The 24,867-nt window shown below is 34.4% G+C and overlaps 1 protein-coding gene across 1 annotated transcript in view; it reads right to left on the bottom strand.

Annotated features, from left to right (window-relative positions):
* LOC142345664 (retinoblastoma-binding protein 5 homolog) overlaps positions 1-24,867 on the bottom strand; it is a 38,808-nt gene that overhangs the window by 6,504 nt on the left and 7,437 nt on the right. Inside the window, exons 2-7 of the mRNA XM_075397868.1 lie at positions 6,725-6,999; positions 6,300-6,406; positions 5,597-5,892; positions 1,599-1,780; positions 1,036-1,239; positions 654-803 (exon numbers count right to left, since the gene is read on the bottom strand). Of these exons, the coding sequence (XP_075253983.1) occupies positions 654-803; positions 1,036-1,239; positions 1,599-1,780; positions 5,597-5,892; positions 6,300-6,406; positions 6,725-6,925 (1,140 nt within the window). The 5' untranslated portion in view covers positions 6,926-6,999. The remainder of the gene's footprint in view (positions 1-653; positions 804-1,035; positions 1,240-1,598; positions 1,781-5,596; positions 5,893-6,299; positions 6,407-6,724; positions 7,000-24,867) is intronic.

Genomic DNA, 24,867 nt, shown 5'->3' with positions numbered 1-24,867 from the left:
CGATTTAGCGGGCATTAAGCTCTGTTAGAGCCTTCAGCTCACGATTCGCAGAAATGGTTTTGGAGACTAGCACTAATGGTGTGAATGGCGGTTTCTAGAGGTTCACCCCACCCCCACAACAACCCCCCCTCCAATTTTGCCCCACAACAACCCCCCTTGAATTTCGCCTCCACTTGTTACCTAGGCTCATTAAGGAAATGTCCCATCTGCTGTGTAGTTAAGAGTAAAGAGTGTATTTAATGTTTTATCTGATTGCATTTTGACGTTGTTACTAGGTGCTTTTAAATTTAGATAATAAGTTTTGCCGTCAAATTTTTGTTTTTGCTTAATTTTTTGTTTGTTTTTTTTTCTCGTAGTCTTTTTTATGGCAGATCTCGAGCGGGCTGTAATGAGGCATGGCAGTAAATATCTGGACTAAATTTGGACCAACTTATAAATGACACTATGGGATAGAAACAATGACTATATCTTTCACCTTGTCTGCAATTCCAAGATCAGTTTTAGCACTTAGCTTAGTCTCAGTGTGAAGACCAGTATAATTTACACCCCAATTCATGTTGCAATACACACAATCTGAACGCTGAAATACTTTTTAGGGAAACAAAGGCTTATTTCTGAAGATTATCAAATTCTGGCAAGTAATTTAAACTTGCCTCCTCGTCCTCATGTGCATTGCTGGCATCCTCGGGTAGAGATCTGTCTTCGTCCTCTAGATCGAACTCACTCTCCCTCTCTTCATACTCCACATTCTCCTCCAATTCTTTGAAATCAGGCGCAAATGCACTCCAGTTCTCAACCTGCGCCTGCAATAGATCTCAAACATTTCAACTAGGCACGTGTCAATGCATTATTGCAATATCTCATCTTAAGTGCGAGTAAAAGAAAATTATTTAGGAACGCTTTACTATCAAAAAGATGATATCAATCATTTGTGATGATGGAAACTTTACTGTCATGAAAACTCAGATTCTTCGTTTCCTTTTATAATCGAAATGACAATCCTATTTCCAACTCCTATGGCCTACTGAACAATACCTGAGCCCATATAGACACAATTCCAGCTGATATGGATGCAATGATGGGTCGAATTGGGTGCCAGGCAACATCCAACACAAGTTCACCTCTGGCTCCATACAACACTTTGACGAGGGATCCAGACCCAGCCTTTTCCCAGATATACAGGGCGTGTTGTCTCATAGAAGCTGCAACTATGAATTGTGCATCGCCACTGAACGCTACCTGAAAGGATGCAACATTTTTTAGTCGTTAGTCAAAGAGAAAAAGTTGATTGGATACAAATTTGAAAGCACAATTTTTGCAACGAACGAGACGTAAATTGAGTACAAAAAATGCATCAACATTATATATCACTTAAATTTTAGCCACAAGTTTAGGATATGTACTTTTAGAAGCCTAAAATCTAATGGTTTCCTGTAGGCGAATAAAAGTTTTTTTTAAAAAAAATAGCAACGAACTTCAATAGGTAGAAAAACCGTAAATGAAACCATAAACTCCAAATATCTCTGTTCAGTTTAATACAGCTCATTTACAAACCTAAAGCCTCAATGTAAATGAGAAAGATTTCACATCATAATGACCTTTTTCCAAGCAGTTCTATTGACCATGTCTTGTAACTTCTGGATAGGTTCTGGCTCTGCATTTCCGTTGCCAGTGATCCCACACTGCAGCACCTCTTCCAAGTTGTACACTCGTATGATTCTGTCTCCACTCGAGACTATGAAGTCACTCCCACTTCTTGCAAACACTATCTGCTTGATGCCTGTAAACACGCAAGTTTACTAAGTAGAAAGCAAAATACATACTGATTCCCAGCAGACGTCAAAAGAGCAGAAAAGTCGGATAGTGAAAGCAGTCTTGACAATTATATAAGTTATAGAACAGAAAAATTTACAAATTTGCATAGCCAGTACTAAGCGAGAAATTTTTTCGACACAACGGCATATAACCTATTAGAACTTTAGCGAGAATCCATATGGTTGAAGCCTTTGTTTAGTTAAGCTTTAATTTGAAATATTAAGTTATGAATCTTGTGAAGAGGTGGCAGATATTACTGAAAAAGTAAACGGAGTTGATGAATCGCGTAATACACTTTTCAGAAGTTACTTCCTGGAAGACAAAAAACTATATATGATGAATCCATAAATCCACCGAAATGAATGAATGAATCATTTTGAATTAGTTCAAACTCTTAGAACCGTTCTTCACACCATAATCTTATCTCTGCTCAACAGTTTCAGTGAATCGAATATTTAGAGACTAGTAAGACTAGCAATGCCCTCCGGGATTTGTTCATCCTGTTTTTGCTAACGAAAGCCAAATGGTCGGACGAAAAAATTATCAGACAAAAATTCGGGAGTACAAAATGGCATGAAAAACACCAGTAGGATTATTATAATTGCCACAAATTTTGTGTGGGAGCAATTAAGCAAACTTTTGTTAACTTTGCTCACAATAGGGACCGAGAAAATTTACAATCAGATGTCGACAGATCGATTTTTTTCCATATAGTAACCACTATTTTGTTAGCTCTCTGCATACTAAATTCCCAAGATAGACAGAGATATCTTAAAAAATTTACAATAAGGGAAACTTGCCTCGGCAGCTTCGCTGAACCTACACTTGCGTATTAAAGCTTTAAAAGAGCTGCTCCTAAACTTAACGACCTGGCGTTAAATAGTTTATCCCGGTTTTTTCGTTTTTCGACGAAAGGTCAAATAACTCAAGCCAGCGCAGAAACATTCTACAGACGGTGAGGGAAAACAATTTTATATAAATTATTTCAAATTGTATCAAACTTAGTCGAGAGCAATGATTAAAAAAAATTCGCGATGGCAATAATGCGGGACCCACACTTTGTTTCGCGTCCCGTGATACACGAGTTAACATGTTTCAACGGTGTCCTGTTTTTTCACCCCTACTCTTTTAACCCCCTATATTTTAACCCCGATTTTTTAACCCCTACATCATTTAACCCCTCAATTATTTAACCCCTATATTGTTTCACCCCGATTTTAAGCTTCCTATAATTGCGGATAATTAAGCCTCAATTAATTCTATTTTAATTAATGGAGATTAAAATCGGGGTGAAATGATTGAGGTGTGAACATACTTTTCACACCTCAATCATTTCACCCCGATTTTAATCTGTAAATTCATGGATCATAATTGTCAGGGATATAGAGCTAACGACACAATAGTTTAATGCAAAACTATAACAATTAGCGAATTAGTTATCTCAACTAGTCCTTAATGGGGCAATTAAAAGCAATTGAAAACTGGATGGAACTCAAGAACATTTCTTGTTTTATTGCATTTTGAATTCAGCATGATAACTGCCGACTTTGAGTTTACTATTTCTTCAAAAAACAAAGAAATATTGGTTGTAGAAGGCCATGAGTTTTATGTTAAAAGATTAAATAAGTTTACCACTGCCTGGAATTGCTCAAAATATCAAAGTTACAAGTGCCGCGTTTCCGCTTTAACACAAGATGATCAACTTATTCGCGTGAACGGTGAGCACAATCATAGTGCTTCGATTGGAAAGCCGGCCACACGAAAAGTTATAAAAGAGATCAAAGACCTGAGTGAAAACCTAACACCCGCAGCAGCCGTGGCTTCCGCAATTTTACCCGTAACTGACGTTCTTTCGACCCAGTATGCGTTGCCGTCAAAACCAAATTTAATACAAACCTCGCAGCGCTTGAGAAAGGCTATACAAACAGTGTCAATTCAAGAGCCATCGGACCGGCATTTTGATATACCTGATAAGTTTCAAGAGTTTTTGCGGTATGACAGCGGAAAAGATGATCACGAGCGTATTTTAGTTTTTGGTGATCCCTACATGACGTCGGTTCTCGAAAGCTCGAAGTTTTGGCTTGGGGATGGAACGTTTAAACTATCGCCCAAAAACTTCTATCAAATATACACCCTTCATGTATATGTTCTCGGTATTGCCCCTGCTTGTTTATATGCCCTCCTTCCCAACAAAACGGAAAAAACGTACAGTCGATTACTTGATGCCTTAGACACCTTTGCAAACCCGGAATTTGGAAACTTTTGACAAATTTACAAAAAGACGCTGCGGTGCAAAAATTAAACTTTTTGAATGCCTCATGCGGTCATAAATTCCCAAAGAAGAAGAAGTATGAGAATTTAAAAGGGAAAGTGCAAAACTTGATGCAAATTTACAGGGATGAAACTGATATTCATTTTTTCAGGGCTATTGCCAGTTTGACTTAGTTGTGTATTTATTGTGTATTTTATTGTGTTTGTTTTTGTGTTAATTTAAATTCGAAATCCATCTTAATATTTTTGAGTTGGCGCCCTCCTTGCGTCCTCACGGAGTTACGTCGAAGCTTCATATCGTTACTCATTAGGGAATTTGATCCCGGGCGTTAACCCTATGATGGGACCCCTAATTGGGAACACAGTTTTGCCACATTTAGATATGAAGCTTGCACAGCGTAGCTGCTAGCAAAAATATCAATCTGGATTTTATTGGAAATTCTGTTAAATACACGGCTGAATTTTGTTTTGAATTGCTTTTTTATGCCTGCTCAGAAAGTAGGTTTTAGAATTTAGCTCACATGCTTTCATTTGAAAAGTACCGGTTCTTCCGTCTTCTAGACTAGGACAGTTTTTGAACTTTCTTGATTCAAAGAGGTCAGTCTTGTCAAGTGTTCTTTTTCGATCAAAGGCATTGTTCTAAAAAGCAGTCTCGTCATTATTCTTTGATTTGAAACAAACGCAAGCTGTTCAATGCCGCACTCTTGAAGGTCAGTAGTTTCGTGTTATTTAAGTCCTTTGAACTTTAGCTTTGCTAATTGTTCTTTTGGATGCCGAAATAGATAAAAGATTTCGGTGTTAAACCGATTTCGGGGTGAATAAATTGCGGGGTTAAATGACTGAGGGGTGATTATATACGGGGTTAAATTATAGGGGGTTAAATAAATCGGGGTGAAAAGAAGTAGAACCGTTTCAACGAGGAAGAAACGCCATCTCTACACATTAACACTCAAATCAAAGAACAGTTTTTATACTGAAGCTTTAAGCCAACCTGCCAACAAATTGCTAAGACAATGACGGACTAATGTCGAAAGAATTAGTCTCAAACGACCATCCCGGGGTTTCGATTGTTCCTTAAGCGGACAGAGGTATTACTTCACTACAGAGCTGCAAGTGATGTTGTTTTCAGAGCTTATCATAGTTCATTGAAAAAAAAATTGAAACGAAATTCCTCGTTCTTGATTTGTCATTCGGTCAATTAAATATTTAGTGTGAGAAATTTAGATCACGTATAATTCAAGGTGTCATTGGCAAAAATTCACGCCAAACGAAAAAGATCAGACCAAAGATTGCACAAATACTACCAGGACAGCAATAAATGCTACAAACTTTGTTTTAGAGCACTCAAGCTGCATCAAAAATCTGCAAAACATTCTTTTAGCTGATACGAATGAAATTTCAACTTGAGCGCCAAAGAGAGTAAAATTCAAGCACAGAATGGGATTCAATTACGACCCCTTTGGGTCCAGTATAATCTATCTATTACATACTAACGCAAAACGTACTTCACCTTGGGAAGAGCTAGCCGAGATTTTGAAAGAAGCAGCAATCTGCAAATCGTCCGTTTTGATAACCAAAACTTTTCCTTTTGAATTTCCAGTGATAATATACGCTCCTCTTCGGTCAAAAATTGCACATACATTAGGTTCGGCCCCAATGGAATTCGTATCTGTGTCGAGGGGAAGGGTTGAGTGTTTTCCCGAAACTGAGACAAGAACAGCGGAATGCTTCATAGGGCATACTAAGAACCTCTCAGCGTCTCGCGGGTGGAATTGTGCTGTGATGACAATTGAAGGGAAGCGGTATCTGTTAAAATGCTATAGTTTCAACTATTACGTTTAGCACGCACCGTAAGGAAAGATCAGTATAATTTAAACCATTAAGGCTGTACTCTAATTAAATATCACACATTTACAACAGCTAATTGGGGACAGTATCTACGACATGTGAAGAATTGTGGATCGAAGTGTCCCGTAGATAAATTATATCTACGAGGTTATGATGCAGTCTACGGAGCTACAACTGTGCCCGAGCTACAACAGGACAGAAAGAAAGATTACTTCAAAAACCATATTACAAAAAAAGAGGCTGCATTGAAATTCATTTAAGATAAATGACAAAATAAGCTTGAGTAGAAAAAGGAATACTTCATTTATGGAATCTTTTTCTGAAAAAAAATTAAGCATTTATCAAATAAAAAAAATTGGACAGACTTGTGTTCGCATTCTCCCGTGAGGACATCGTGAATCGCCACATTCATGTCACTAGCGGCTGTCAATATTCTCCTGCCATCTCGAGACCAACTGATACTACTCATTGGCTGAAATAACAATACTATCATCAGAGAACAACAGTCAATATTGCAATACAAGTGGCTACAAGAGCAACACATTCAAGCATCTCATTACGAAGTGACGAAGAGAACCATACTAAGGTTTTTGAGAAGTTACAAATCTACTAGAGGGAAGCAAGAACCGAGGGAAGTAGGTAAAGGTAAAGATTCATTTCAGAAAATAATTCAAATAGAAGTTCCATTTTTATCAAGTAAAAGGTCAACTATAGGTACTACTCTTGTCCTATTATTATAGTACCACCATCCTACTTAAAGTATATATGGAGGTTGAAATAGCTCACACACCTGCACGTGGCTCTGAATAATCTTCGATATGCCTCTGGTTAGAAAGTCCCAAATTATCACCCGGCCATCATTGCAGCCGACTGCGAACAGAGTTCCCCATCTGTTGAATGCACAACAGTTCACAAATGCCAGACAGTCCAGAGATCCGTCTAGCTCCTCTGGGTACGTGTGACCAAACGACTCGAGGAGTTCGATATTCATACTTTGACTACCACATCAGTTGGAATACTGAAGACGGTTTGGCTTCAAAATATAAAATGCCAGATATCAAATCTGAAAAAGCAAGATGTTTACAGGAGAATACATTTGCATAACAAATATTATTGTCATATAAATATTATGGTCTTTTAATTACCATATTTTGTCCAAACAATCCACACAATATTCACAGGCAAAAAACGAATTCAAAATTAAATGTGAATTGCTCCAATTTCTTCATCTCACATAAAACACAGTTTTTAATCAAAAAAACTAGATCTAAGTTATTGGAACAGTCATAGATGAACGTTTCGAAAACGACGCTCGTCTCAAGGTACTTAAACGACTTTGCGGAAAATTTTTTCTCAAAAGCAGGCTTCCATAGAAGTCTGCTAGCCAGGACACAATGGGTTTCGTAAGATCTTATTAGAACACAAATTTGCTGCTCAAAAACATATCCCGCAGATTGCTGGAATAGCTGCGAAACAGACTTGCGTACCGTATAATATACAGAAAAAGATACAGAATTTAGAAGCAAACGTTATCGATGCCGCTTGAAAAACTGCGTAGAAAACGGATCTAATTTGTTTTGGCCCCCGCGCTCAGTGAAAAACAAAAAAGATCCCAGAATAGTTCTATCGAAAAATTAGTATGATTTGTTAAAAATCACTCCACGTAAACCTTTTTATTAGGGACCTTTATTACAAGGGAAAGTTTCTTCCACCATAAACGAATTCAATTTAAACATAAGTTTTAAAGTGCAGAAGTCATTTTTATTCAGTGAGGCAATTCACGTATGATCAAAATCTAATCAAGCAAATAAACGAACATATTTTTGCTAGAGTGAGTGAGAAATGACGTCACGCGCGCAAATTCAAATTGTGAGAGGCAGAACTCAATCAGAAAATTTGACTTCAGCATTACTGAGTGATAAAATTTAATATGAAAAAAGAGCGTCAGAAGACGAAACAAAAGCACAGCAGGGCAAGTCCTCAATTAAAATCCAAAGCATTGAACTAATTTACGACATAAAAATTAAAATTTTGCTAGCAACATTAATTTGACAGATAACAAAACACATGATCCTATATAAACATTAAAAAACAAACACTAAAAGATTTAAAAATTTTGTTTTCAATAACTTATTATAATTAAAAGTTTTTATAATTAAAAAACAACACTTTTTAAAAATAATAATATAAGGCGATTGAGTAAACAATACATCGAACTCCAGGAAATCAGTAACAGACTATGCAAAAGGACCAAAAAGAAATTGAGCGAAAATCAGAATGAGTGCTGTCAAAGGTAGCAAAGACACCAAAAATACATTTAAACTAAAACATTTAATCACAGCAGAAAATGCAATTTTTGAAGTCTTGAATCAGCCATTAGTCATCTCGTTAGGTAAAAAGGGAGAAAAAGTAACCAAATGAAGGCAAGATTCAAAAAGACACCAATAACATTTGGATCCAAACGCCGCCTAAGTCAAAGAAAAGTATTATAATGACGCCAAAAATTTGAGGACAATTACGCCATGCAAGAAAGCCAATAAGCAGTTATTTTTTAAAAAAGCAACAAAAACACAAAAAGCAACAAAAACAGGCGAGACTGCACTAATAACTACAAATCCACTAACATTTTCTGAAAGTTGAAGTCATAAAAACTCTGCTTCGAACTCAAAGTAACTAAAAAAAGTCAAAAATATTCTAGTAGTTATTGAAATCAAGTAGTGTCAAAGTGATGAAAACATTTAGTATGAATTCAATATTATATTTAAGGAAACACGGTGATAGCAAAGCAAAAATAACTTGAAACCTGGGCAACACTCAAAAAATCCGTTAGCAATTTTAGAACGCATTTTTTGAAAACAAGATTTCTTGAAAAAAGTAGTTAAAACCTTCCGACAACAATTGAAACTATGGTTTACCTTCTATTAGGCCTCATCGAACATCCAATGTGAGCAGTCATTAACGATTTTAAGAAGCGGAACAGCAAAGAAAAAAACTACAAGAACGCTCAAAACAAAAATTTTATTTTGAGAGACAGTGTAAGTCCTATAAACCAATAAATGCCCTTCAATGATTTCAGGAAACCTGAAAATTATTAGAACACATGTATGATCTTTTGAAAACGTTAGTTAAAAAATCAAGAGAAAAACAGCAACAATAGAAGTTACATTGCCACACGTAAAATAGCTTTCAAAGCAGAAAATTTGTTGAAACACCAAATTATCACTCCATTTAGAATATAAATTTAAAATAAATAACGTATTAAACGTACTCGTTTTTTTTGCTCTTTTAACTACTTCATCGTGATCAAAATCACCACTCTAGTTTGACTTCTCATTGACAAGAAAAAGCAAAAAGGGTAAAATTATCTTAAAAAAGACAGCAAAAGAGAGGAGATTTTCTCTCGTGAACTCACGCGAATATTTTGCTAATTTCACACTTAATTTTAAAAAGATTTTTTTTTAAAAAAGATACTCTCAGCTAGTAAAATTAAGACTTAGTAAATTTCTTTTGCTCAATTTCGTAAAAACATCAGAAAGACTTGACAACAAAACTGACCCTACAAAATAATCACACAAGGCTCTCAAGTATGGAGATGCAATTACACCAAACACAAGTTAAATAGTAAAGTTTTGCCTAAAGCTTTCATATGCCGCAAGAAACAGCAAAATTAGAGTCTGGAAATCCTTCGGCAATTCTCAGCTCTATGGGGTACGCGCTTTCCAGATCTACATTCAATCACATACTAAGTGCATTTAACACCACAAATGATTCAAATCAATACGCCTGAAAAAAATTGGCGCTTGTTTCATTTGACTTGTGGTAGTAGTAATTTTTTGCCAATTAGTTCAGCTTCATAAATATGTGAACCAGAGGAATTTCGATCATGTATCACTCAGAGTCAAGGGTGAAAAATAGAACAGACGAAACGGTCAGGCAGAAATATAACACAGACGTGTTCCCATAATTAGTCTGGCAGCAACAAAACATTTATGCAAGGAACTAAATTCTACAAACTTTTGCCAATTCGAAAGCATAGCCAACCTTTTCACCTTTGAGTTTTTCCAGATTGAATTATTGGCTTTCTCGAATTGAGGGCTTCAAGCAAGTTAAACATTAACGACTAACGTTGGGTGAATTGCTCTGGAACGACCCGGGAGCAGTTTGCTTAGGTAGTACCCGGCTGGTGCTTCGAGATGCTAGCATTGGCGGGTGGGAGGGGGCGGAGTGGGTAGGGTTTGGAGAGCTGGACGAGAGGGGGCCCAAATTGCCAGGCTAATGAATACAGTTGGTTCAGAAAGGCATGTTTTCGAAGGCAGGCAGTTTTTTGGAAAAATTTTCCTAAGCTAGATCAACCATTAGTATTCAATCTAAGATGGCACCAGAATAATTAAACTAAAACTTTGACTGGAGGCCCATCAATTTTTTTTTCTACAGGAAGGTATAGGTACGCCAGTTGCCTAGTTTCTACATACTTTTAGCCCACACTTCACTAGAATCCGGTAGAAATGCAGATACAATACTGTAGTAGAATTTTGCGCAGACATCACCAAGTGATGACTAGAGCTATAACCTCTGATTGCCGGTTGACACGGAGTTGTTACTCGTATTTTGATGGCAAGGACTGTTTGGCAAAAAAACATGGATGGCTTTCAAACTTTTCAAAAAAATACTGCAGGATAATTAACAAGTTCACAGTGCAATATTCAACTTCATCAAAGAAATTATGGTCATCATAATATAACAACAATTACGTAGGACACTGCGGAGTAACATTCTAACACGTATAGAGTAAAATTGAAAAAAGACGGCCATGAATAGAGTGAACTCCACATCAACTTTAGAGGGAACTAGCGGTTTCATGCAAAAGTGACTCGAAAGCGCTTGAAAAATGCTATTATTACGATGAACATTTGATGCCCGTTTGATGCTATAATTTTTCATCTTTAACAAAAACGAGTTTTCAGGACAAATGGCCAAACATAGCTGGCAGATTGCCAGAAAATATCCGCAATAGCTGCGTAGATCTACAGTCTCAAAAAACAGTAAAAAAAAGACAGACCGAAATTACTCTTTCCATTAAAGGATGAGATGTTATATTTTGATAAAGAATCTATAAGTTATTGCTGCCTCCATTAGCTGCTCCCAAAAAACCTTCATTAAGAGTGATACGAACTCAGTTGACCTTATCTCAATTTCAAAGCGAGGAAGTCATTTTTGAGAGCGAGGTAAGTCACATGTGACCAAAAACTTAATCACGCGAATGAACGAAAAAAAGTCGTTCCACTAAGAGTGAGAAGTGACGTCACTCACGCACTTCAGTAGACATTGCATGAACTAATGAACAAAAGGCAGATTCGAAGTGGTTGTGACGTCATATGGTCGTAAAAAAAATCTTGACGACGAAATAAAAAACAGCCGGAAGAATTCCGGAAACGACTCGAAGTCAAATCCTCCGAAACAACTGGCTTTTAAAATAGCTAATATCTAGAAGGCAGAAGGCATCGATGCAGAGAAAACAGTCTTATGTCAAAGAACATTAAAAAATAGCCAGAAAAAAGTAACATGAAAAATTAGGAAAATTCAATTCATTTTCCATGTACTACTACACGTACACATAAAAACCGTTTTTATGCAATGAAAACAAGTTATCCAACCACAAAATATGAGTAAAAGCTTTGATGAGCTCTGCTGTGAAGAAAAGGAGAAACAAATGTGAAAGGTTGCATAGAAAGCGACAACGTTCAGCAGGAAACTTGCATCCTTTATAGTAAAACGAACCTACAGGCATGGGGCTGTAATTCAATTGCCAATAAATTCAATAGAATATAATGGGCCAAAAATCGCAGAAACAAAGTGTGCAAAATAGTTGAAAATCATCAAATTATTCAGCAAAAAGACAAAAGAAACAGAATATAAAACGAAGGAAAAAATCGCTTGAAATCCAAATCAGACCCAACAATATTCGTAGAAATTAATTATCAGTCAAAATGTTTAGACGGCATTCCAACTCTCCGTACCGCACTGTCAAATGAATTTTAATTAAACAAAATAAAAATGAAAGAAGCAGAGCTGATTAGAATAACAAGTCTCTAGAGAATGCTAGACTCTAGAGAATGCTAGACTGATACATACTAGAATGCGGAGTATAAGGAGAGAAACAAAAACACATAAAACAAAGACTAGTTCTTGATTTTTTGAAAACTAATAACCAAATTAAAAAAAGATGAAGTAAAAAAACAATCAAATTTCCTTATTGAGCAGAATATTATATAGCTATCCTCCTGTATAGACAAAAATAGTTCAAGATTGAAAACAAAAAATTATTTTGCAATGAAATTATCGAAAAAAAATTTTAAAACTGCAATTATGAAAATATGCATCATTTCAAATGTTGAGCACCAAAAAATCATTCAATTATAAGTAAAAAGAAAACTAGGACATCTGACAGCGCACAAAAAAAATTTTTCTATTAATTAAATCCAAAAAAAAACAAAATTAGACGAAAAACTGCCAACATCGGGCAAGCATGTGTACAATTCTATAAAAACAAAAAAATACCTCACGTTATAAAGAGGCATTTAATGCATGAAACATCAAAAGTAAATTGCTATATGCACTGATTTTTGAAAAATTTGAAAAAAATCCGCTTTTAGATCCAAAACTGAAGAAATTAATTCTAAAAAATTCAAAAAACAATTAATGGATTGGGAAATATGAGATCAATTAGAATTTGGAACGCATTATTAGACCTTCAAAAACACTGTGGTATCAATTTCGCAATTTAACTGAGGTTCGCATAATAATACAGCTTCTATTAAAAATGATTTCTACAAAAATAACAATTATACGCAAAAAACTGGGCCAATTGGACAAAAACGGCTAAAAGCGGTTATATATTTCCGGCATTCCGTCAAAGAACACTTTCCAAAGTCGAAACGTCATTCAGTGATCCAAGCGCATGATCAAAAAACTTCCCTCGCTCAGAAAAAATTAATACACACGGCGATTTTACTCGCTTTCATTATTAGGTCAAATCGCCGTCTGAACGAATAGTACTTCCGGTAAAAAACCTTACAAAAACCAATACTCCTCTTTGAGTCGCAAAAAACCAAGAGAAGGCCAATAAAAGCCCCAGTTATCTCTATGCGGCTATTAATCAATAACTATGTTTGCCTTTCCAATCATTTGAGTAGCTAAGGCTTCTCGGAAAACTTCCCATATAAATTGTTATTTCAATAGGTCCATTTATCACGTAATTGGATTCTCCTTGATAATAGTTTTGCATTCCTCTTTGCAAAATCATCGACGAGACAGCCAAAGAATTTATGTGACTACACAAAATTTGTGGAGCTCATCTTTTCCCTACCGCTGACCTATTTCCGTCAACATTTCTATTGAACCTGCGCAAAGCATTTTTTTTTCACGCATAAAGCGTCAAGCTCAGCTAAAACCAATTACAGTTTTTGATTACATGATTAAAAAATAAATTGACAGGTTATTTGGCACCTCGTTAGCAAAATTAACAGATTGCAGTTAAGGTATCTTTTTTTATTAATAACAGTAACACATATGTACAAATTAAAGATGGCTTTAGTTTAAAGTACTCTGTGTTACAACAGAAAGCATTTCATATATTTGTAAATCTATTTTGAGTTTTTTGTTAGCTCTTGCTGTCACTCTCCTCCGACCTGAAACATCCAGGTCTAATTAAACCACAACAGTACACATTGTGTCAATCTTGAAGCACTTTTGGCGCAACGCTTCGTTGGAGCAACCCAAAGCGAGGAAATAAGGACCAAGGCAATCATAAAAAGCGTATAGCAAAATTGCACTTCATCAGCAGTTTAGAGCTGTTGAAGAAGTTGACTTATAACTATCAAGGGAGATGTGATTAAGTTACAGCGGTTTTAATCTTTAATTATATAAATTGATCTCGGGCGAATTTTGCGCACTTTGCCTAATTTCAACTAACGTTAATGACATTCATTTCCCAGGGAGAGGCTGGCTTCCTTCTGTACTTGAGGGGAAGTGTCCGGTACTCTCTCGTTTCCTGCTCCGTACTCGCAAATTGGGCTGCCAACACTTTTCTGTCTAGGGGATCTTCTCGTGAACTATCTAAGGATAAATGAATTGTTTATTACACGGTCCTAGCACCTGATCAGACTCATTGATCCGATCCACTTTAGTGGGGGAGGGGGGAACTACATACTCAAATGGGTTTTTTGTTCAGTAAAATTTGGCCGCTCGATAAAATCATCGTAGAGAGTTGTGAGTGGTATAATTTGCAGGCCCGTACAGCGTAGAATAAGGAATTAAAAAGATTTTGTTTTGAATTTCGATTTTCATATGCAGCTATCGAGATTTTATGTTCTGTGAACATTCGGCCGAATTACAATGCTTTCGTTCAAATTTTCCGTAATTTTTGTCCCAATTTTTGTCAACTTTGATAAAACATGTCAAAATAATTAACGGTAGTGGTATTGGTGTAATCCTTGAAGATAGAAGAGGGTTGCTGAATTGTTCGATCTAAGCTTTTCTGGCTGGCATTTATGCTAAATTTTCCAAAACTCAGACTTCATCAAAAATGGGACAAAACATGCTTTTCTTTAGCCCACTTTCTTTAATTTTGCAGCACGTGGACACCAAAAAACTGCAGACATTTTCTTCGTAAGCTCAAAACGAGAGCTAGTGTACTCCTGCTGGCTTAAAGAGCTTCCGAGAAATTTGCCAGTTTTTTGCAAATATGATTTTGATAATTATAATTATTTATATTTGAGATACTGAAAAATTTATTATTTATATTAAAAATGCATTATTTATATTTGAGATACTGAAAAAATTAGTTTAAAAATTGATGTAATTCGCAATCATTTGAACAATTAAGTGTTCTCTAAGACTCGCAGAAATATCAGGGCTGATATTATTTAGGCGCCGCCTTTTTTCAGAACATTTCCTCATTTGTATTTTTTATGTTAATTACTGACAGGAATATCAATTCAGGGCAATATTATAGAGAAATTTTTTTAAAATGAGGCCCAAGGAACATATATTATAGTATTTTGATTAAGCACATGGTTTTCATGCATTTGAGCAAAAAATTTTGTAAAATTTAATGGACTTCATATGTTTTGCTTTCATTTGTTAAACTTCTTCTTGTCCAATGATTTACTAAATTCATGATTGTAACGGTTTTGTATTTAACTAAGATTTTTGGGCATTGATACTTGATTTTTTAGAGTTTTCACAAAAAATTTGATTTTGATTATAATTGCACATTTTATAGGTTCATTTTGTTTCCTTGTCAAATTACCACATTATTGACAGATCAAAATGAAGGTATTCAGTCTTAGAAGAAGTAACAGCGCTCAAAAAGGCGCCACTGGACATGTTAATTGTTTATGTTGAAAAGTTAATGCTTTTTTGTGCTGAGACAGTTATCTCGTGGCCTTTATACTTTTTGCCTGTGTTAGTTTTTATTGATGTTGTACAATTAAAAATAGGTATCAATAGCTTCCCCAAGACTTAAAATTGAAAATAAAGATTTCAGTGTAGAGTTAATAGTTTTTATAACTTTCAAATTAAGTTTAAAAAAAAGACGTCCGAAAAGTTTGTTTCCACAGTCTGTTTTTTTGCTCTCAAATTCGTCATTAGCAACTCAATCTGATTATAAGCAGCCTCCACTGCTTTTGTTGATTCAAACATCGATTTCTCGGTTGTTCATATGTTTTGACTGATGGTTTCGACCAATTAATTTTATAAGAATTTCGAGTTTTCGACGCTGTTCAATTTTTGGTTTTCTTTTGGTAATCATTTTTACGTAGACCTTTCTTTAAGGAAGGTCAGTTGAGATCCAGATGACACGCAAGTGAGGATCTATTGTTCTTGCAAACACTTAGTTATATTGCCTTCAAAACTGAAGTCGTAAAATTGTAAGTTTTGGCTTCTTCCTGTATTTGTTTTTATTTTGTACTGTGACTTCGTCTCATTAACAACAGGCTCAATCGGCTTCCTGAGGTGTTGCAAGTTAATCTATATCTTTCAATTGAAATCTTATGTCTTATAACTTTTGAAAATATTTGTGTTCGAAAACAGAGTTTTCAGCCTGGCGAAATTATAAAATCATACTTCCGTCGATTTGTATCTAAGTCTCTGAAAATACAGTTCACAACCGGTTTCCAGTTAGCTTTTGTTCAAATTCTAAAACGGTTTTAGTTTCAACCACTTGATTCTTGGCTTTGTTACTAGGAGATATCAAAATGTTTGTGATTTTTACATATTTGTACATTTTATAGGATTGTTGTTTTCATTAAATTATCACAAAAATGGTAGGTCTCCTTGGCTTTGAAAAATTGCGCAATTGAAATATTTTAATGTTCTTGGTGAAAAATTTATGGGTTTAACAGCTTCACTGTCATTTTCGCGCAGAGTTTGAACTTTCTAATTTATTACATTTTGTGAGGTCTAATGACGTAAACTGGATAATGACGGGTCCTAATGGCTTCCTCGAGAAATATAAATGAACATTTCCTCATTTGTATTTTTTATGTTAATTACTGACAGGAATCTCAATTCAGGGCATTATTATAGACAGATATTTTTTTTAAAATGAGGCCCAAGGAACATATATTATGGTATTTTGATTAAGCACATGGTTTTCATGCATTTGAGCAAAAAATTTTGTAAAATTTAATGGACTTCATATGTTTTGCTTTCATTAGTTAAACTTCTAGTCCAATGATTTACTAAATTCATGATTGTAACGGTTTTGTATTTAACTAAAGATTTTTGGGCACTGATACTTGATGTTGTAGAATTTTCACAAAAATTTTGATTTTGATTATAATTGCACATTTTATAGGTTCATTTTGTTTCCTTGTCAAAATACCACATTATTGACAGATCAAAATGAAGGTATTCAGTCTTAGAAGAAGTAACAGCGCTCAAAAAGGCGCCACTGGACATGTTAATTGTTTATGTTGAAAAGTTAATGCTTTTTGTGCTGAAACAGTTATCTCGTGGACTTTACACTTTTTGCCTGTGTTAGTCTTTATTGATGTTGTACAATTAAAAAAAGGTATCAATAGCTTCCCCAAGACTTAAAATTGAAAATAAAGATTTCAGTGTAGAGTTAATAGTTTTTATAACTTTCAAATTAAGTTTAAAAAATAGACGTACAAAAAGTTTGTTTCCACAGTCTGTTTTTTGCTCTCAAATTCGTCACTAGCAACTCAATCTGATTACAAGCAGCCTCGACTGCTTTTGTTGATTCAAACATCGATTTCTCGGTTGTTCGTATGTTTTGACTGATGGTTTCGACCAATTAATTTCATAAGAATTTCGAGTTTTCGACGCTGTTCAATTTTTGGGTTTCTTTTGGTAATCATTTTTACGTAGACTTTTCTATAAGGAAGGTCACTTGACATCCAGATGAGACGCAAGTGAGGATCTATTGTTCTTGCAAACACTTAGTTATATTGCCTTCAAACTGAAGTCGTTAAATTGTAAGTTTTGGCTTCTGCCTGTATTTGTTTTTATTTTGTACTGTGACTTCGTCTCATTAACAACAGGCTCAATCGGCTTCCTGAGGTGTTGCAAATTAATCTATATCTTTCAATTGAAATCTTATGTCTTATAACTTTTGAAAATATTTGTTTTCGAAAACAGAGTTTTCAGCCTGGCGATTTTATAAAATCATACTTCCGTCGATTTGTATCTAAGTCTCTGAAAATACAGTTCACAACCGGTTTCCAGTTAGCTTTTGTTCAAATTCTATAACGGTTTTAGTTTCAACCACTTGATTCTTGGCTTTGTTACTAGGAGATATCAAAATGTTTGTGATTTTTACATATTTGTACATTTTATAGGATTGTTGTTTTCATTAAATTATCACAAAAATGGTAGGTCTCCTTGGCTTTGAAAAATTGCGCAATTGAAATATTTTAATGTTCTTGGTGAAAAATTTATGGGTTTAACAGCTTCACTGTCATTTTCGCGCAGAGTTTGAACTTTCTAATTTATTACATTTTGTGAGGTCTAATGACGTAAACTGGATAATGACGGGTCCTAATGGCTTCCTCGAGAGATATAAATGAACATTTCCTCATTTGTATTTTTTATGTTAATTACTGACAGGAATCTCAATTCAGGGCATTATTATAGACAGATATTTTTTTAAAATGAGGCCCAAGGAACATATATTATGGTATTTTGATTAAGCACATGGTTTTCATGCATTTGAGCAAAAAATTTTGTAAAATTTAATGGACTTCATATGTTTTGCTTTCATTTGTTAAACTTCTAGTCCAATGATTTACTAAATTCATGATTGTAACGGTTTTGTATTTAACTAAAGATTTTTGGGCACTGATACTTGATGTTGTAGAATTTTCAAAAATTTTGATTTTGATTATAATTGCACATTTTATAGGTTCATTTTGTTTCCTTGTCAAATTACCACATTATTGACAGATCAAAATGAAGGTATTCAGTCTTAGAAGAAGTAACAGCGCTCAAAAAGGCGCCACTGGACATGTTAATTGTTTATGTTGAAAAGTTAATGCTTTTTTGTGCTGAAACAGTTATCTCGTGGACTTTATACTTTTTGCCTGTGTTAGTCTTTATTGATGTTGTACAATTAAAAATAGGTATCAATAGCTTCCCTAAGACTTAAAATTGAAAATAAAGATTTCAGTGTAGAGTTAATAGTTTTTATAACTTTCAAATTAAGTTTAAAAAAAAAGACGTCCGAAAAGTTTCCACAGTCTGTTTTTTTTGCTCTCAAATTCGTCATTAGCAACTCAATCTGATTATAAGCAGCCTCCACTGCTTTTGTTGATTCAAACATCGATTTCTCGGTTGTTCATATGTTTTGACTGATGGTTTCGACCAATTAATTTTATAAGAATTTCGAGTTTTCGACGCTGTTCAATTTTTGGTTTTCTTTTGGTAATCATTTTTACGTAGACCTTTCTTTAAGGAAGGTCAGTTGAGATCCAGATGACACGCAAGTGAGGATCTATTGTTCTTGCAAACACTTAGTTATATTGCCTTCAAAACTGAAGTCTTAAAATTGTAAGTTTTGGCTTCTTCCTGTATTTGTTTTTATTTTGTACTGTGACTTCGTCTCATTAACAACAGGCTCAATCGGCTTCCTGAGGTGTTGCAAGTTAATCTATATCTTTCAATTGAAATCTTATGTCTTATAACTTTTGAAAATATTTGTTTTCGAAAACAGAGTTTTCAGCCTGGCGATTTTATAAAATCAAACTTCCGTCGATTTGTATCTAAGTCTCTGAAAATACAGTTCACAACCGGTTTCCAGTTAGCTTTTGTTCAAATTCTATAACGGTTTTAGTTTCAACCACTTGATTCTTGGCTTTGTTACTAGGAGATATCAAAATGTTTGTGATTTTTACATATTTGTACATTTTATAGGATTGTTGTTTTCATTAAATTATCACAAAAATGGTAGGTCTCCTTGGCTTTGAAAAATTGCGCAATTGAAATCTTTTAATGTTCTTGATGAAAAATTTATGGGTTTAACAGCTTCACTGTCATTTTCGCGCAGAGTTTGAACTTTCTAATTTATTACATTTTGTGTAGTCTAATGACGTAAACTGGATAATGACGGGTCCTAATGGCTTCCTCGAGAGATAAAAATGAACATTTCCTCATTTGTATTTTTTATGTTAATTACTGACAAGAATATCAATTCAGGGCACTATTATAGACAGATATTTTTTTAAAAAGAGGCCCAAGGAACATATATTATGGTATTTTGATTAAGCACATGGTTTTCATGCAGTTGAGCAAAAAAATTTGTAAAATTTAATGGACTTCATATGTTTTGCTTTCATTTGTTAAACTTATAGTCCAATGATTTACTAAATTAATGATTGTAACGGTTTTGTATTTAACTAAAGGTTTTTTGGCACTGATACTTGATTTTGTAGAGTTTTCACAAAAATTTTGATTTTGATTATAATTGCACATTTTATAGGTTCATTTTGTTTCCTTGTCAAATTACCACAATATTGACAGATCAAAATGAAGTTATTCAGTCTTAGAAGAAGTAACAGCGCTAAAAAGGCGCCACTGGACATGTTAATTGTTGATGTTGAAAAGTTAAAGCTTTTTTGTGCTGAGACAGTTATCTCGTGGACTTTATACTTTTTGCCTGTGTTAGTCTTTATTGATGTTGTACAATTAAAAATAGGTATCAATAGCTTCCCCAAGACTTAAAATTGGAAATAAAGATTTCAGTGTAGAGTTAATAGTTTTTATAACTTTCAAATTAAGTTTAAAAAATAGACGTACAAAAAGTTTGTTTCCACAGTCTGTTTTTTGCTCTCAAATTCGTCATTAGCAACTCAATCTGATTATAAGCAGCCTCCACTGCTTTTGTTGATTCAAACATCGATTTCTCGGTTGTTCATATGTTTTGACTGATGGTTTCGACCAATTTATTTCATAAGAATTTCGAGTTTTCGACGCTGTTCAATTTTTGGGTTTCTTTTTGTAATCATTTTTACGTAGACCTTTCTATAAGGAAGGTCAGTTGACATCCAAATGAGACGCAAGTGAGGATCTATTGTTCTTGCAAACACTTAGTTATATTGACTTCAAAACTGAAGTCGTAAAATTGTAAGTTTTGGCTTCTGCCTGTATTTGTTTTTATTTTGTACTGTGACTTCGTCTCATTAACAACAGGCTCAATCGGCTTCCTGAGGTGTTGCAAGTTAATCTATATCTTTCAATTGAAATCTTATGTCTTATAACTTTTGAAAATATTTGTTTTCGAAAACATGGAGTTTTCAGCCTGGCGATTTTATAAAATCATACTTCCGTCGATTTGTATCTAAGTCTCTGAAAATACAGTTCACAACCGGTTTCCAGTTAGCTTTTGTTCAAATTCTATAACGGTTTTAGTTTCAACCATTTGTTTTTTGGCTTTGTTACTAGGAGATATCACAAAACGTTTGTGATTTTTACATATTTGTACATTTTATAGGATTGTTATTTTCATTAAATTATCACAATAATGGTAGGTCCCCTTGGCTTTGAAAAATTGCGCAATTGAAATATTTTAATGTTCTTGGTGAAAAATTTATGGGTTTAACAGCTTCACTGTCATTTTCGCGCAGAGTTTGAACTTTCTAATTTATTACATTTTGTGAGGTCTAATGACGTAAACTGGATAATGACGGGTCCTAATGGCTTCCTCGAGAGACATTTGTTGATTTCAGTTATAATAAAATGAACTTAATCAGCCTTTTTTTGCTCGAGCTGTTACCAAGTCGCATTGAGGACAGGTTCCATATCATTTCTAATGAAGAATAGAGTGATTTGTTTTCTTTTCGTTTTATCTGATTCGAGTTTGATATTGTTATTTTTTTCTAAAAATAGACATCGAGTTTTAATCGTAATTAATGTTTGTTATTTGAATTTTATTATGATCTTTTCTAGTAGTTCTATTAACAACACGCTTCATCGGCCCTCTCAAGTGCAATTTTATATTCCTTTAGTGGTTTGTTGAACGATATGTATTTTTTTGAGCGTTTTCCACGTCTTCTTCATTTGGTAGCCACTCGAGTCATGAATGTGGATGAGCTGGGTCGGAACATTATGTGCAAACGGACATCGAGCTTCATTGTTTAAGAAATTTTGCCATTGGAGTCTGTGAGTTTCTGCACAGCTAGTTCCGAACTTCCAGTTAAACGGATACTCACATGACACGCACCGTCGTCATCGAAACTTAAGTGAAAAAAAAATTAAACATGCATCTCCATAAAAACGCATAAAAAAGCACCAACTTTCAAGAGCAAATGAAAAAGTAAACATAGCCGACAGACTGCCAGAATAGCTGCGAAATAGATTTGGTTGCCTTAAAAACAGATACAGAAATGAGCGGGAAAAAGTTATGGCGTCCACATCAACGACCTTATTTCAAAGGGTGAACAAAACAATGTCATTGAGATTTTTGTGCGCAAAAGTTTTGACAACGGTCAGCTTCCAACACCAATCAGAGGCATAAGAATCAGAAGCATTGCACAGCCGAGGAACTCAAACTACACATCATTAAAAAAATTAAGCCACCTTTTATTGATTGTGAGAAATACTGAAAAACAGCCATATAACCTCTCAAAAGACGGAAAACTATGAAACATTGTATTGTCAAAGCTATTAAAATCAATGACTGAGCTATTGCACAGCCGAGAAACTAAATGTAGATTTTATTAAGAAATTAAGCCACCTTTTAATAATTGTAAATAATAAAAGGAACAAACAGCAATAGAATCTCTCAAAAAACGGAAAAATATTAAACAGTTAATCTAAGAATCAGTTTCTTCAAATAGGTTAAGATTAAAAGCTAGGCTTTGGTGCTGTCAAGGAACAGAAATTTCACTAAATTCCACCTTAAACATGAGAACTTGCGGGCACAACAAATTTCAACAATGATCCGGAACAGCGGTTCTGAAAGCCATAAAAAAATCTATTCAGCACAACTTTGATGAAACTCAAGAAAGCTTCATTAGTTATCGCTAAAACTTAAAAATAGCATAATATGAACAGGTTACAAAGTCTAATCATTATATTCAATATTTGCATGTTCGGAAAATAAAACTTTGGAACAATATCAAACTTACAAAACAATACATTTTGTTAATAACAGGAAATGATAGAGACTAAGAAACGGCAAGAAATTCGGGTACAATCATAGAATAAACTATTTTTCATTTCCAAAACAAAGACTGCCATAGCTAACAAAATCATTAGTTGCGCACTGATTAATTTCAGGAAACCAGAAGTTTGACTCATCAGAAAAAAACTTTGCATGTATTGATAACGCGAAAAGGCGACCAATGCAGCAAAACTTGGAAAGCATTTTCCCCAATGTAGATCGAACACAGATCTTCAGGTTGGCATTCTGACATCTTAGCTACTCAGCAAAAACGGATTTCATTTTCTTTCACTCACAATCGTTTTAAATAAGCTTTATTTCAGAACGAGAGCAAACAAGATCAATCAAAAAAGAAGAACTTATATGCGAAAAAGTCACTCAAGAAAATTCGAGAACAAAAACTGTTCAGCGAAAATTTTGCATACAAGACATACACGCGTTAAATAATTGCTTCGAACTTTGTTCGAGAGCATTGAATAAAGAGGACTTTAAAAACGGCTGATTTCGCAAAATCTCAGCTACAATTTTATCAGGAAAAATAAAGACAACGTTACCAGGAAAAGCCGTAGCAAAGAACTCAGCAAATTTCTCTTTTCTTCAGATGAAAATCAATAACAACATGGCCTCAAGATTGCCGAAATGGCTGCGAAAGAAACTTACAAGATGTAGAAAATACATATCAACAGACACAGAATAGAATTGATGCAGTTTCAAACCTTTTTAAAGACTAACAAATTTTCAAACTAAAAAGTTCAGAAAAAATCAAATTGGTTATTCTATTTTGCTCGCCAAGCTTCATTATTAAAATCGATCATTAAAAAGGAGTCCTAAATGGATCTTTAAAGGCGTTAGAGTGATCTCAAGTGACCTTAGAAAAATAAGAAGTTATTTCGAGAGTCCGATAAGTCAGTAATTATGGAAAATTTATCATGCAATTCAGCTTAAAACACATCACCAATTAGTTTAAGAAATCACGTCACGCACATGAAAGTAGCAAAAGAGCAGTGAAAAACAACCGAAAAAATTGCTCTTCTAAGGTTTATGGCGTGAAAAAATGTTAAACAAAAAAGAGCGTCTGAAGATGAAACAAAAATAAAAACCAAGATGACCTCAATATAGCTGTGCTCAGCTTAGCTTCGTAGCCATAATAAAATTTTAATATTTTGCAGTCAATCGCACAAAATTTGTTTGGAAAACCGGGGAAAAAACGTTGCACAGTCGAGGAACTAAATCTCCATTTTAATAAAAAATTAAGCCACCTTCTAATAATTGTAAATAAAAAAAGGAACAGCAAAAAAAATCTCTCAAAAAAACGGAATATAATTGAAAAGTCAATCACAAAATCAGTTTCGTCAAATAGGTTAGGAGTAAAATCTAGAGTTTGGTGATGTCATGGAACAGAAATTTCAGTAAATTCAACCCTAAACATTAGAACTTGCGGGCACAACAAAATTCAAAAATGATCCGGAACAGCGGTTCTGAAAGCCGTAAAACTCTATTCAGCACAACATTGATGAGACTCAACAAAGCTTCATTGCTTATCGCCTAATCTTAAGAACAGCATAAAATGAACAGGTTACTAAGTCTAATAATTATATTCAATATTTGCATGTTCGGAAAATAAAACTTTGGAACAATATCAAACTTACAAAACAATACATTTTGTTAATAGCAGGAAATGATAGACTAAGAAACGGCAAGAAATTCGGGTACAATCATAAAATAAATTATTCTTATTTCCAAAATAAAGACTGTCATAGCTAACAAAATCATTAGTTGCGCACTGATTAATTTCAGGAAACCAAAAGTTTGAATCATCAGAAAAAAACTTTGTATGTTGATAACGCAAAAAGGCTACCAATGCATAAAAACTTGGAAAGCATTTCCCCCACTGCAGTTCGAACACAGATCTTCAAGTTGGCATTCTGACATCTTAGCTACTCAGCAAAAACGGATTTCATTTTTCACTCACAACCGCTTTAAATAAGCTTTATTTAAGAACGAGAGCAAACAGATAAAGAAGAATTTGTGCGAAAAAGTTACTCCAGAACATTCGAGAATAAAAACTGTTCATCGAAAATTTTGCATACAAGACATACACGCGTTAAATAATTGCTTCGAACTTTGTTCGAGAGCAATGAATAAAGACGACTTTAAAAATGGCTGATTTCGCAAAATCTCAGCTATAATTTTCAAAGGAAAAGTCAAGACAACGTTACCAGGAAAAGCCGTAGCAAAGAACTGAGCAAATT

The sequence above is a fragment of the Convolutriloba macropyga genome, chromosome 9 (genome assembly GCF_964194025.1).
Source record: "Convolutriloba macropyga chromosome 9, txConMacr16.3, whole genome shotgun sequence".
NCBI lineage: Eukaryota > Metazoa > Xenacoelomorpha > Acoela > Convolutidae > Convolutriloba > Convolutriloba macropyga.
Note: the sequence above shows the minus strand (reverse complement) of the source record. Positions and strands in the feature narration are given on the sequence as shown.